We start from the raw sequence: 14921 nt of genomic DNA on the forward strand, positions 1-14921 counted from the left end.
ATAGCTTCCTTCTTGGGTGACCTGGATTTTTTTTTTCCACAGCATGCAATTACATTTTCCAAAAGGCCGTTCTGAATTAGAGAAGAGAAGTGCTAAATTTTTGTCCAGGTCCAAACCTTGGTACTAAATATTCTCAATACACACATTTATCCCCCATTTACTGCCCTTCATTTCCCCACATTTCCCCAACCAGCAAAAAAAAAAAAGGAAAAAGAAAAAAAAAAGTCAAGCAACATATTAAGAGGAAAAGTAACATAAAGAAGTAATGGAAATAGGTATAAAAATAGCTTATGTTAGAACAAGAGTGTTTCACAGCTGAAGCTGCTGCTATTGCCAGCAGATATAAACAAAACTGGGGGAAAAAAGAAGTAACTAAGAGCCCTAAAAAATGTTTCCACATATCAAAATATGCTTTCTTCCACCCTTTCAAAGTCCAAGCCCTCCAACTATGAAAACTGCCTAATAGCAATCAAAACTTTTCCAGGCTTTTGCTAAGTATACTCAATAACAACAGCCAAGAGAAATTTGCATATCTTGAGGCAAAACTAGGGAAGAGAAATAAGGAGGGGGAAAAGTAGAGGCATTTCACTACTATAACGGAAGAAAATTATGTAGGCAAATGAATGTAACAAATGGAAAGAAATCATTTTTTTCCTTCTCAAAATTAATTAGTGCAAAAAATTATTAAATATTATAATTTATCTATCTGCCTACACTGGATAAGTGGTATCATGAAGATAAGTCTATGTCTACACTGGCCACAGTATCAGCTGTACTATAAATATTCAGATATTAAAAGTATATCACTTTTATTCACCTTTCCCACTGTCTACTGAACATATCCATTTGGATATACCACAGAGACCTCAAGCTAAGATAAAGCGAGACTCATCAGTTTTACTCTAAATGCTGCTACTCCTGACTTCCCTGTCTCTTTTAATGGCATCACAATTCTCCAATTACTTATGGTCAAAACCTCAAAATTATCTTTGATTCTTCCCCACTTTGTCCCACAGAGACAGATGACAAATCTTACTGGCTCAATCTCATTACTGCTCAAATCTATCCCTACCTTACCATTCTACCTATAATCAACAAAGTTTATGCCCTTATTATAAAAGCATCACAGATTTAAAGTTGAAAGGATCTCTGGACTATTTAGTCCAAACGCCTCATTTTATAGGTGAGAAAAATGAGGTCCAGGGAGATTCAGTGATTTAGTTACCCAAGGTCACACTAAGTATCAAAGATAGGACTGGCTCAAAAGATAAGTGCTCTTCCTACTTTACCATGCTGCCCTCTAAAAGTCTTGCCAAGAATATTAAGGCAGCCTCCTAAAAAGAGTCCTGACTCATTTTTTTTTCCTCAGCCTTTTCAAAGTAGGCCTATACACCATCACCTAACTGGTATTCCAAGGCCACTAAAATGACTTTATTCTTTGGGTTAAAAACCTTCAATGACTCCTCCTTAGTATCTACCAAACAAAGGTACTCTTTAGCCTAGCATTCAAGATCCTTCACAATTTGGATCCAACCTATTTTGATTTCATACCACAACTCATCATATGTTCCTTACTTTAGTTAATTAAGTTAGATTACCTGCCATCTTCCAAATATGTTTTGCCTATGTTCATGTTATTCACTCCCTAACATTTCTACTTTGACCTGTAGAATCATGCTCAGCCAACATAAAAGAGATCAAATATCACCTCCTCTAATGCCTTTCTTGATCCTCCCAAACAAAATTGATGCTTCCCTTATTCATCTGATAGAACTATTCATGATCAAGACCCTTATTATGAGTAGGCATACAATAGATAATACCCAAAATTATTCTCCGCATTTAAAAAACAGCTTACCAAATAGCAAAGGAAGATTTAATTTCATATGTCTTAGTTATTTCATTTAAACTACTTCAAGATGCTATTTCTCAAAATTATGTCATTTTATCTCTACTTCTAGAAAAAAAAACCCTTAAAATTGTGACTATTTTAGAGTGAAATTCCTATAATCTACTCTATACAGTTTACCTATTTCTTTCAAGGATCTATAATTTCAACAGTAATTAAACTCCCTCTACTGAAGCAGACTGCAAGCCCTTCAAACTTAGAAAAAGGTTTTTGACAAGCTCCTAATTATCTAGAAAATGCACCAGACCAAATCCTAATAAAGAAATCCAGAAAAAGTTACAGTGAGTCCTTTGTCTAGCACAGCTCAGCATAAGAAAACAGAGAAGAAGTGGCAGGAATAAGGGGGAGGATAGGGAGGTCCAAGAACACAGTGCACAGGGAACACACCAGTACACAGGCAAAGGCTGCTCATCAAGGCAAAAGTAGGTCTCAGACCCACGCCAGCTCTACATCACAACACTGTGACAGGAATAGGTACCAACCGCCATTCACTTTGTCATCCACACGCCAGTCCTCGTTAGATCCAGGGCAGAGTGAGGATACCCAGAGTGAGGAAACCTGGGCACCATTACAGAAAAAGGAACAAATCCAAAAGCCAGCAGCAGTAATGTGGCTCAGACTTCAGACACAAAGCAATGTGTAGCCCATCATGCAGACAAATAGCTAGAGTAGGAAATGCAGACCAAAGGGGAGCCTCTAATTCTACTGCTCAAAGCCAAAAGAGCTTTCAAACTGCTGTTTTTGCACAGACCCAAAGCCAGGTAAGGAATTTACAGAGCTCAGAATGGAGAACAGTCAATTAGACTTTGTTCTGGATCAAACCAATATGGGAGCACTGAAATTCAGCAGGTGTCCAGTTCGTCCCTGAGATCCTAGAATAACATAACACTCAATACCCCCAAGAAATCAGCACCAGCCCATACCTCCTATCTGAAGTCAAGAAAGAGGTTGGAAGAATAGGCAAAAAATAACAAGAGAACTCAACCACAATCCTGCCATGGGGACAGGGACACTCAAGACACAAATGCAGAAGAAAATGACTCTAAAACATCTACAAGCATTGTCCCAGAGAGCCTTACTGTGACCAAAATGTTGATAGTCATGCAACCAAAATAATTATAAGCTTTTCTAAACTTAAGTTGGTCCTAGATCATCACTAGACCCATACTCAAAGGTTTTCTAGTTTGGCAATACCTGCTAAAGCTTCTCCAACTGGCTTAGCTTTCAAGAACCCAGAGTCACTTCTATAGAACAATGCATCAAATTTAAGACTTTAGCGGAGAGAAGTGCTCACACAAAGAATACATATTACAATGACTTAATTTTGCAAAGGCAAGGATAAGGAGTAAAGGAAAACATTCTACTCCTGAGCACAGTGAGGAACAAGAAAAAGGAAAAAACCTCACCCACAGTCTAAACTCCCAAAATGCCTATGAAGAACATACTGTTCAAAGATTCAGTGAAGATCAGTGACAGAAGCTAAGGAAAGAAACTAGAAAATGAGAGAGTAAAAATAGAATCAAGAAAAGAAACAAGCAAGCAAACAAAAAAAGAGACAATTAACAGGTTCATATTTTCTCTGAAATAAATTCCTCAAAACATCTACAAGAAAAGTATCTTCAAACATTTGTGATCCATTAAGTCACTGCAAAGACATTATTAAACATTTAAATAAAAGTACAAAAAATAAGTGTTTCAAAACCCATGAAGATGTTAAATTTCACTTTTTAAAAAGTATTTAAAGTCATTTCAATAAAATTTAAACCACTTACTGCAGTCAGTCCTTCATTATTACAAATGTTGACATCTGCACTGTATTCTAATAATTTACTCATGCACTTCTTCTGACTGGAAAAAAGAAAAGAGATATTCATAAATGTCACAAACAATAGCTTTGAAATATACCAAGCACAGAGTGAGAAAGGTATTTTACAAAGAAATCAATTCAGGTCCAGTATCTGATGATGTTACATACTTATATAACTAACTACCCTACTTGATAAGTAAACTCAGCTAAACAGCATTTAAAATGAAATACAAAATGATAAAGTTTCTAAGATTTGGGCATAATCAAGCATTAGGTTTGATCTGTAGATAACTGGAGGGGAAAATATGTAATCAAGTTATTTTTATTATTATTGTTTTGGGGGGTGGGATTGCTTTGAGACTGGGTTTCTACTCATTTCCCTGCTAGACTGTGGGCTAGAAGTGGCCACTCATGGGTCTGAATTCAATACCGGTTGGTACAGAAGATATAACATGCTCCATTTTTTCAAAGCTGGAGGTTCACCTTGCCATAGGCATTTTAATCGTCTTCCTTTCCCAGGGACTCACCATATTGGCACTGAACTTAGTGTGGATACCCAATTGGTTTTAGAGATACTATACTACAAACTCCCAAATTCAAGTGATCTGCTAGCCTCAACCTCCCCAACATTAGGGAATAAAAGTATGTGCTACCATACAGGGCAATAATCAAGTTTTCACCTCATTCAGGAAAGGGCAGTGAAATCTTCCTTTAAATAATATACTCAGATTTGAATCAGTTGAAAGACTATGATAGTGCATCAACTTCCATGTTCTTAATTACAAAATATTTAAAAGATAATACTTGGATAAAACAAAATACACTACCCCAGAAAAGGTGATTAATAGCAAATAGCTTAGAAATGTAGACTGGAGTCATGTTGTGGAGGATTTTAAAAGTCGATCTAAGGTGTTTTATCCTAAAGGAATAGGGAGCCACTGATGGTTTTGCCAGACAAGCGATACATGGTTCCAAGGCCTTAGGAAGATTGTTTTGACAACTATATGAAGATTAGATTTAAGAGACTAGAAACTGAGAAACCAATTAGGAGGCTATTACAGAGGTCCAGGCAAGAAGTGATAAAAATCTGAACCAGAGTAATAACCACGAAAATTGAGAGAAAAGGACAGATTTTGAGAGAACCTAAAATCACAAACTTAAGAGTAGAAAGGGACTTCAAAGATCTAGTCCAAAATTCATATAAATGAGAGAAGTAGGTCCCAGAGAGGTTAGATGACTTGCCACAGATCACTTAACTCAGCTAGTAGGCAGCAAAGTCACTGGTGAACTGACTAAATTCAGCATGCTTTCTACTATATCACGCTGATTCATTGCAATGATATGAAATGCTGCCACACAGCAAGATTTGGGAAGCCTACCACAGCCTGCTGGTTGGTCTCCCTACCACAAGTCTCTTTACTCCAGTTTATACTCCAGTCAGCTGACAAACAGATCTTCCTAGACTATAGGTCTAATCACGTCACTCCCCCTACTCAATAAACTCTTAGGGGTTCCCTATCACTACCTGGATCAAATAAAAAGGAAAAAAGCCTGTTTGACCTTTGAAGTCATTCATAACCTGCCCCTGTCAGCACCCTATTTCCACCTTTCCAGTCTTACACCTTACACTCCCCACCCCACAATCAACATACTCTGCAATCTAGTAACACTAGTCCCCTTGCTGTTCCTCCAACAAGACAATCTATCTCTTGACTTCAAGCATTTGTGTTGGCTTCTCCGAAGCCCCTGCTAAAATGTCACCTTCTACATGAAGTCTTTTCCTAGTTTTAATTCTAGTGTCTTCCGTAGGTTGATTATTTCCAATTCAGCCTGTATATAGCTTGTTTGTACACAGCTCTTTGCATACTGTCTCTCCCATTAGACTGGGATTTTTGAGAGCAGGGAACATTTTTTTGCCTTCCTTCCTATCTCTAGTGCTTAGCAAAGTGCCTGGTACACAACAGGCACTAAATGTTTATTGAGGCAGACCTGAAGTCAGGAAAACCTTGAGTTCAAATGTGGCATCAGATACTTACTAGCTGCATGACCTTGGGCAAGTCACTTTAACCTCTGTCTGCCTCAGTTTCCTTCTGTAAGATGGGGATAATAAGATACTTACCTGCCAGGGTTATTTTGAGAATCAAATTAGATATCTGAAAAGCATTTTGCAAATACTGAAGCACTGTATAAGTATTAGTTGTAATTATTATAGTGATCATGATGTTGTTATGAAGACTGTAATCAGACATGGGAAATATTATTATCCAGTGGGGCAATTCATAAGCTTACCAAAAGTAGCACTTATGAAGGCAGGGAAATGCTATAATAGGCTTGGAAGACCATATCACTCACTAGAAAAGAAACAGCTGAGGTACATATAACACATATAGGAGAAAAGTGGGACTACTAATAAACAATGTGGACGTGTCCTAATTTGACTAGCTGTCCCTCACTTAGCACATTTACTTAAAGCAACTGGGCTTCTAGCTATGTGGTCAGATATTTTAATGATGTTTGCTAACACAGACCAAACTATGTTCTAAAGAAACTCTTAATTATATATGTTAATCTACGGTCAAATTACATCATCTTAAATTACGTTAGAAATTTTTATCATAAAAAACTATGCCTCTAAAAATGTCATATATAATTGCTTTTAAATTTTGCCTACAGAGATTTTAAGTCAATTAAATATTAAGAAATTAATCTGTAAATAAGACTAGGTATCATAAACCAAATCTAATTCTTTTTCTTCCACTGACTAGCTGTGTAAATCACTTAATCTCTCTACCTTATTTCTTTTTCTTCTAAACTAATGTAATAAAGGCCCCCTCCCACAGAGATGGTCTAATACTGGTAAACCTAATGATTAAAATGATTCATTTTTATGGTCTATTTGTCAAGTGTTTGTTTCTAAAGAATAATTTATAAGGATTCTTTCTGGCAGCATAATCCAGAAAACAACCTGCCTTTCAATACTGGGACCATGTCCATATCTTTCACACTGAATGACCTGCCTGAATCTCCTACTATAGTGACAAAAGGATTGAACTTGTTTTTTATGCATACTGTGAGGCAATCTGTTCTTTAGCCTCTAATTAGACTATGAAAATTTGGTGAAATAACTATTCATATCTATACATTTTCCTAAGATAGTTATCCACTACATATATATTAACCCTATGCTCTAATTCTTAGGTCGCAAAGGAAGTATCAACTGACCTGCACTGATTAGAGGGAGCTTCTTGACCTGAGCTCCATGAACTTGTTTTGAAAATATTTTGATAACTATATGCACAGTTACCAATATACTCAGTTTCCTTTGTAACACTATGGGTGTTATTTTATGCATTCAAAAACATTATTTTGTGAAAGACTCCATAGGTTTCACTGGAATGCCAAAGGGTTAATGATATTAAAAAAATCAAGAACTCCAATGTTAAGAGAGTTACCTCAAACGCTGAGAGGTTAAGTGACTGACCTAGAAGTCACCTAACTAATATGTGCACAAGGCAGGATTTGAACCTAAGTTTTCCTGACTTCAAGGCCAATTCTCTCACTATTATATCACACTGCCTCTTTCTCGTGAAAAGGGAAATTATAGAAAAAGACCAATGAATATAACGTTCAGCTGTAACTGTACCTAAAAACACTAAATAAACATATGAATTAGGGATACTATTTCACTTTTCTTGATAGTCTTCATTTCTTGAGGCAGCTAAGTACCCAGCTCTAATCCTGAAGTGAAGGAGAGTTTAAGTCTGGCCTCAGACTTTGTGGGGATCAATGAGATACTATTTTAAAGCATGTAGCACAGTATCTGGTACACAATAAGCAATTAATAAATTTTTTCTTCCTTCTTTGATATGAATAATTCAAACATATCTTTAAGAAAAATTTTACATTAAAACTGATCATATTTACATGTTTACATGACTTGCACAAGCTAAATATTAAAAATCACTAACTAAAGATAACTGAAAATCATTGAATATATTATAAGAAACAAGTTATTTTTACCCATTTCTAGCTGCCAGATGAAGGGGTGTACACCCTGAAATATCTTGATAGTTAGGATTTGCTCCTTTTTTTAACAGCAGAACCAAGCATTCGACTGATCCACAACTGAAACAAAATTAAGAGTTCAAATTCTTTCAATAACTAAAGCAAATATGTTGATTAATTCAATATCCAAAGGTCACACATTAAGTATATCTCTGTGGTCACTTACTTGAAAGTTCTACTACTCCACAAAGATAAAACATTCTATTTCTACTAGGATATCAATTAAGTAGTAGTTTGGTTTTATCAAGGTTCCCAACTCTGGAAAATGCATAAATTTGTACTAATATATGTACATACGCTGCTTTAATGATTACCTCATTATTACTTCTTGAATTGAAAATGTCATGGAAACACTTTCCAAAAGTCTTATTTCCTATTAGCAATAAGCAACAGAAAATCTAGCTAAATGGCCTTGTCCATCTAGCCTAAGATAAGTATTAGTCATAGATGATAAAAGTCAATGACTTCAAATTACAGCTAGCATAGTTCCAGAAGACAACTATTTAAAAGTTAATTCTAAGTTTTCAATAATTTGAGTCATTTCTCCAATTCAAAAAGAAAAAAAGTAAATTTAGTTGCACAGTTCTTGTTCAGTCCATCACAAAGGGAATCTACATTCCACTCAGACTACAATCTTGGTCCAGGTCCAACCCACAGTCTGTAGTAGTAGTTCATGGTTATATCATTGGTCACATTCCAGAATGGGAAGAAAAAAAAAAACAATGCAGGCAATTAAGAAAAGATAAAGAAACAACAGGTTACATTTATTTGCTCAAACCAAGTTATGTCTTACTTTGCAGCAATATGAAGTAAGCTTCTTTTCACTCGTCCAAATGCATAATTGACATCAAACTTTGAATTGGATAATAATTCTGAAACAGATCTACACAGAAAGAAAATCAAAAGACTTTAGCATAATTCACAGCTTTTCAACTCTCCTTATCAAATCTTCAAGAATGAGATAACCTTAGCCCCAGGAGAGAAATCATTCTCTGAAGATTTATCCAAAGCAGTATTACTACCAAAAAGTACCTGACATAGCCTATTAAACTAGGAACCAAAAGGTTTCACTCATAACTATTAAGACTGACATACAGTCTACTCTGGTTTCTCCAGCCAATGAATTCTTCTATGCAAAGGGAGTCAGTATAGAGAAACTGCACACATATAACACATGCCTGATGTGGGATTTGTGACCCCATGTCTAAATTTTGCCTGAACCACTTGTAAAGTTACTGCAAAATCCATATATGCCTTGTGTCTCTATCTGTCTGTCTCTCTCTTTCTCTCTCTCCCTCTCTCTCTTATATATAAAGGTAAGATCATAACAATCTACAGGTGAGCAGTTTCTCCTCCAATTTTAAATGCCAATCATCTCATATCTAGATATCAAGCTGGAATCAATACCACTCTAAAATAGTCAACAATTCTTCACAAATAGCAGAACATCAAAACAGTAATGCATTAAGAAAATATGCTTTCTTACATTTCTATAATTTCTGAATGATTAGGTCTGTACGTACTCACCCACCATGACTTTTCTATCTCAAGCTGTATCTTAGTAGCCCACTGTTAACTAGCACAACATCTATTTCCATAGAATGGGTTAATACAGGGTGTCCCAAGTCTTAGTATAGTTTTAGGTGATTAAAGTTAAAATATCTTAATTACAGAATCTTAGAATCTTAAAGAAGTTTAATAACATCAAATTATCTTCCTTTCTTCTGTGTACACGCTGACAGGATATAAGCTCCTTAATGGTAGGAATTATTTTGTATTTGCACCTAGCACCACATTTTTCATACAACAGCTATATTTTTAAATTGAATACAGTCTAACAACATCTCATTGAGCATTATATAAATATTAACTATTATTGCTATTGTCATCATCGGTAAAATTAATATAACTGACTTATCTAAGGTCATCCTACGAGTTGGTCTGCTCCAACAGTAAATTTGTTTTTTAAAGAAAAAGGGACATAATAAAGGAAAATTTAGAAAAATGTTAGCAATTTTACCTTGGGCAAGTCTGAAACTTCCTTGTCTCTACTTCTCTTACAGATAAAATAGAGCACTGAATTAGACTGCCTCCAAGTACACTTTTAGCTCTAAGATTCTAAGTCGTTTTGTGATTATTTAGATAACCCTAAAAATTTTTATTAGTCTTTAAAAGAAATACTCACCTATGCTGATCAGCCATAACCATTGGCATTAACGTATAGACAGCAGTTTCATTATCTAGGCAGAAACCAGTAAAAAAGAAAATTATTTTATCTACCTTATACAGTTACAGTTAAGGAACTTCAGAGAGTGCATGTGAAGTTGCTGCTAGGCATAATCTAGTTACAGTATAACTAGACTTCCGACATATCTAATGTCTAGTCCTCTTAAGGGAAAGAATTAAGATGACTTTGGAATCATCTTAACTACTCAAGGCAAGAAGAGAGGGAAGAGTGTCAGCCTGGGTTCCACCTTCAAATTTGTTTTCAAATCAACATCTTGGAAATTATTTTCTACCATGAACTTGATGGAAAAAGAACTTAATGAATTCATACTACTTTAAAATTTAAAAACTGAGTTTACTTATAAAGTTAATAGTTTTACAAGTTTGACCACACTAATGTTTAATCTTTCATAATGCATGATATCAAAACTACTACAGATATTAAAGGTTCTTAAAAATCTAAAACAATTATACAGTATGTTCTCCTTATGAATACATCATTATAACAAAATTACTTCTAAATGCTTTAAAAAAAACTACTAAAAAACTGAAAAAAATCAGTTATCAAAAATTACAAACAGGAAGAAAACAAGGACATTTAAAAAACAGATACCATACCATATTACTATCTGAATTTCAGATACCCTTCTAAAATTTATTTTTTTATAATTTTGGTTGTCATTTCCATTTCTCCATGCAGCACAACTGCACTGTTAAGAGTTCAAACACGATGGTTCCACCATCATTGTTGGTGACGAGTTTATTAACAAAAATCTTTCCAGATAGCTTCTTCTTTCCATCACTCTGATGTTCACTTTCTAGTTTCAACTTCAAATGCACTCATAAGAACTTTGCATTGTTCAATCTCTCCATCAAGCTTCTTGTAAATACTCTTTTCTCTCCACAGTTTCTCACTGTCTTACAGGATAAGACAGCTCTGTAATCTTCTGCAGTCCTCATCCAGAAGATTTAACAAATAGAGGTTACACTCTAATGCATGATTACCTTTGGCTGCAAATTATTTCTGCTTGTCAAGGAGATCAACTGCTTTCTGGTTGAGGTAGCTTCTGGGCTTTTTTGGTCTTCTCATTGTGATAAATTAATATATATATATATATATATATACATATACACATATATTAGTAAATATATAGAAGTAAACTTCTTCTGGAAAAGGTGACAATGTCACTGATTATTTTATTAATTTATTTTGACAAGTTAGGGAGTCAACAACTTATATAAATAAGTAGGGCTGGAAATGCCACAGTTGTATATGATACCTTCTTATTTGTGTTCTTCAATCTGGTACTGATTTGATCTTTGCTCTTACAAGCCAGTGGAGGGACTATACACAAATGATTCTGAAAGGACACTAACGTTAGTAACTAGTCATTTCCTGTAAAAATACAATTTGAGAAGAGCCAAGATGGTAGAGAATAAGGAAAAAGTACAGTGAGCTCACATCCTTCCCTCAACTATTCCAAAACACCTCAGACTAAACACTGATAGAGAAATTCATGGGAAAAAATACAACAAAGTAAGCAACTTATTCAACCCATTTAGGATAGAAGACAAGAGAAGAGATATGCTTTCAGGCAGGGGGAAGCTGTGCACAAAAGCCAAAATAAAGTCTAAATTTATGTAGTGTGCAAGAACAGGTGCTAAACAGTAGCTCTGTTCCTCACTAGCTAGTTCCATCCAAGTCACAGATCCCAGGAGGAATGACTGTGCCTATGACTAGCATTCCAAGATGAGGAGTGGTTGAGGGCCCTAGACTGTGTAGTGAGTGAGGAAGAAATTTCAGAAGCAATTAGCAGCTCTATTGCTCAGATCACAAAAGTGGGATCTGGGTCTCAGTTCTGGCTTCTGGGGCCTGCAAAGTAATGATTAAGGAAGGAATTTCATACCAAAGGAAAGCTGGCCAAGGGTGGCTGAGTAAAGCATCAGTCTTCTGAAACTTCAAATGCTCAGAACTGAACACAGGTCAGTTAACTTGCCAAGCTCAAACTGGGAAACAATGGTCAGACTTCATTCACTTTGGGAGCACTGATTAGGTCCCTCATCTGAGCTGTAAACATTCAATATGCCAAAAAAGCAGCAACAGAACCAAACCAATCATTCCCTCCAGAAGTGTACAGACCCTAGCCCCAAAATAAAGTCCAAAATCAGAAAGCAGTGTGAAATAATGACCAAACAAAAAAAATCGCACCCTAAAAAGTTATTGGGGTGACAGGGATGCTCAAGACACAAACCCTTAAAAAAAGAATGACTCCAAATTGATAAGCAAAACCTCAAAGAAAAACACAGCTTAAACACAAATTCAACTCCAATACCTAGAAAAGGTGAAGCAATGGAGGACGCAGGAATAAAAATGTTTTTACAAATGAAATGAGTACTAGAGGAAAAAACTGGAAGAGAAATAAAGGCTATGGAAGAAAGAATAGAAAAGGGACTTAAGGACTTGGAAGAAGAGGTACAAACCTTGCCCAAGCAACAAACTCCCTGAAAATTAGAATGGATGAAATAGAAGCTAATTAATAATTTCATGAGGCAATAAGAAATACTAAAACAAGGTCAAAAGAATAAAAAAGAGAAAGGATAAAGTATATGATAGCAAAAATAAATGACTAGGAAAAACTGATCAAGAAAAGATAATTTAAGACTCACTGGGCTATCTGCAAGCATGACCAAAAAGTCAAGATACAATATTTCAAGAAATCATAAAAGAAAACTGCCCACATTTCTTAGAACCAAATAGCAAAATAAAAATAGAATCCAAACTTCCCAGAATGTTATAGCCAAAACCCAAAGCTTCCATATTGAAGGAAAAAATACTGCAAGCAACCAGAAAGAAAGAATTTATGTATCTAGCACCCAGAGTCAGGATCACACATGACTTAGAAACCACCATTCTAAAAGGGCAGAGAGCTTGGAATACAATGTTCCAGAAGGCAAAAGATCTAGGCTTACAACTCAGAATAATTTATCCAGAAAAAAATGAATATAATCCTATGGGAGTAAAATGGACCTTACTGAAATAAAGGTCTTCCAAGTACTCCTGATGAAAAGTTCTGAGACGTGTTGAAACTTTAAAATTAAAACACAGGAGTTAAAAGAAACATTAAAAGGTAAATGAATAAAGAAGCATAAGGGACAAAACAGAATATACTATTAAAGTTCTAATGTAGAGAAATTAGAGAAGTGTCCCCTCTAAGTTCTATACAAGGAGAAAAGGAAGTGGGGGAGCAGCTAACAATTGAACCTCACTCTCACCTCACCCAGTCAAAGAGAGGAAGAATACACAGACAAGGATTTGGGTACAGAAATATACTTTACTCAAGATAGACACAGGAAGTAAAGGGGGAAAGTGAGAAGAGAGGATAGGGATTAATACTAAACAAAACAAACTAAGAGTTTACAAAAATATTTATAGTTCTTTTTGTGGTGTCAAAGAATTGAAAACTGAGGGTGCCCATTAACTGGGGAATGGCTGAACAATTTACAATACATAAACATGATGGAACACTATCATACTATAGGAAATGAAGAAGAGAAACCTGGGAAAACTTATATGAATTAATAAAGTGAACAGAACCAAAAGAACATTTTTTGTGACACTACTGTAAAGACAAACAACTCTGGAACTTAGAAACTGTAATTAAAGTAATGAGCAACTACAATTCCAAAGGACTTACAATGAAACATGCCAGATAAAGGTACACGTCTAATAGTATATGATGAGATATAGTTGTTTTTGAACATGGCCAATTAGGAAATTTGTATTGCTTGACTATACCTGTTTGTAACAGGGGTTTAGGTTTTTTTCTTCCTGAGCAAGTAGACACTAAGCACTCTCATTTCATTTATGAGAATATTTTAAACTTTTTTGGGGGGTGGGGGGGTGGAGAAAGTGAAAAGGTTAAAATTTTTTGGTTGATTAAAAAGATTTTTAAAATATCATTAATGTCATTTTTTCTGATACTATTTTATGCTCAACATATCCAGCACCTCCCAACTCTCTACTAGAAAAAAAATATTGGTGACATATATACATGAGGCTTGCTTAGAGTCTACAAGCCTCCAGTGTCTTCTGCTTCTTACATGAGCAAATTTTCCAATTTTGTTTACTCTCCTCCTCCAGGTAGGCATTTCATTACATTTAAGTCATAAGATTTGTTAAAGAACATGTTGATTTAATTTCGAGAGTCCTACTGAGTTCTTCACAGAGTTTCTCACCTTCTTCATCCACTACAATTGATATTGGCACATAAGCTGCAATTATTTTCATGGAGTCTTTTTGTGAGTGCATACATGACATAAACAAGATAATCAAAAGTCCTACGCTATGATGTTTCTTGTTGTCTTTGGACAAATAATAAAATCTGTGCCACCAAGTTCTTTTATTTGCCTCTCAAGGAAAATCTGTGGGCCTGTCAGTTCTTAAATGCATCTTCATTTTGTCTTCTGGTTCCAGTTATGAGAATGGCAAGATTTATACTGATTTGGTACGTCCACAGTTTTAGACAGTCTAAACACAGAAAGAGCCCACTCTCTCCTTTTCCCACTACTCTATCACTGCAGAAGCAGTAAAGTCCACAAAGGACTGAAGACAACTTAGTCTTTTTCTTTGTCTCATGAGTCACCATGAAATACGGCCATGATGCCAAAAGCTTAGGTTTCTCTTCAAAAAGCAGCATTTCCAAAAATGGCATTCAAAGCCTACCTAGCTTTAACTAGATCACATATAACAAAGAACCATGAAGAAAGCAACATAATCTTGCACCTAATGAGGAACTGATTCTCAAGATATCTGAAAGAGGGATTATTAATTGGGGAAAATTATGTACTTTATTATTCCCCCAAAATGACTAAAAATATATGACTACAAATCCAGGTGCTCCTTCCCATTTTTAC

At 35.3% G+C, this 14921-nt stretch overlaps 1 protein-coding gene across 2 annotated transcripts in view; it reads right to left on the reverse strand.

Moving 5' to 3' along the window:
• HACE1 (HECT domain and ankyrin repeat containing E3 ubiquitin protein ligase 1) overlaps positions 1-14921 on the reverse strand; it is a 99336-nt gene that overhangs the window by 80527 nt on the left and 3888 nt on the right. For both annotated transcript variants that reach the window (XM_072642937.1, XM_072642938.1), the window contains exons 2-5: positions 9967-10021; positions 8575-8664; positions 7737-7841; positions 3682-3757 (exon numbers count right to left, since the gene is read on the reverse strand). In XM_072642937.1, coding sequence (XP_072499038.1) covers positions 3682-3757; positions 7737-7841; positions 8575-8664; positions 9967-10021 — 326 coding nt within the window. The remainder of the gene's footprint in view (positions 1-3681; positions 3758-7736; positions 7842-8574; positions 8665-9966; positions 10022-14921) is intronic.

This window comes from Notamacropus eugenii, chromosome 2 (genome assembly GCF_028372415.1).
Source record: "Notamacropus eugenii isolate mMacEug1 chromosome 2, mMacEug1.pri_v2, whole genome shotgun sequence".
NCBI classification, from domain to species: domain Eukaryota; kingdom Metazoa; phylum Chordata; class Mammalia; order Diprotodontia; family Macropodidae; genus Notamacropus; species Notamacropus eugenii.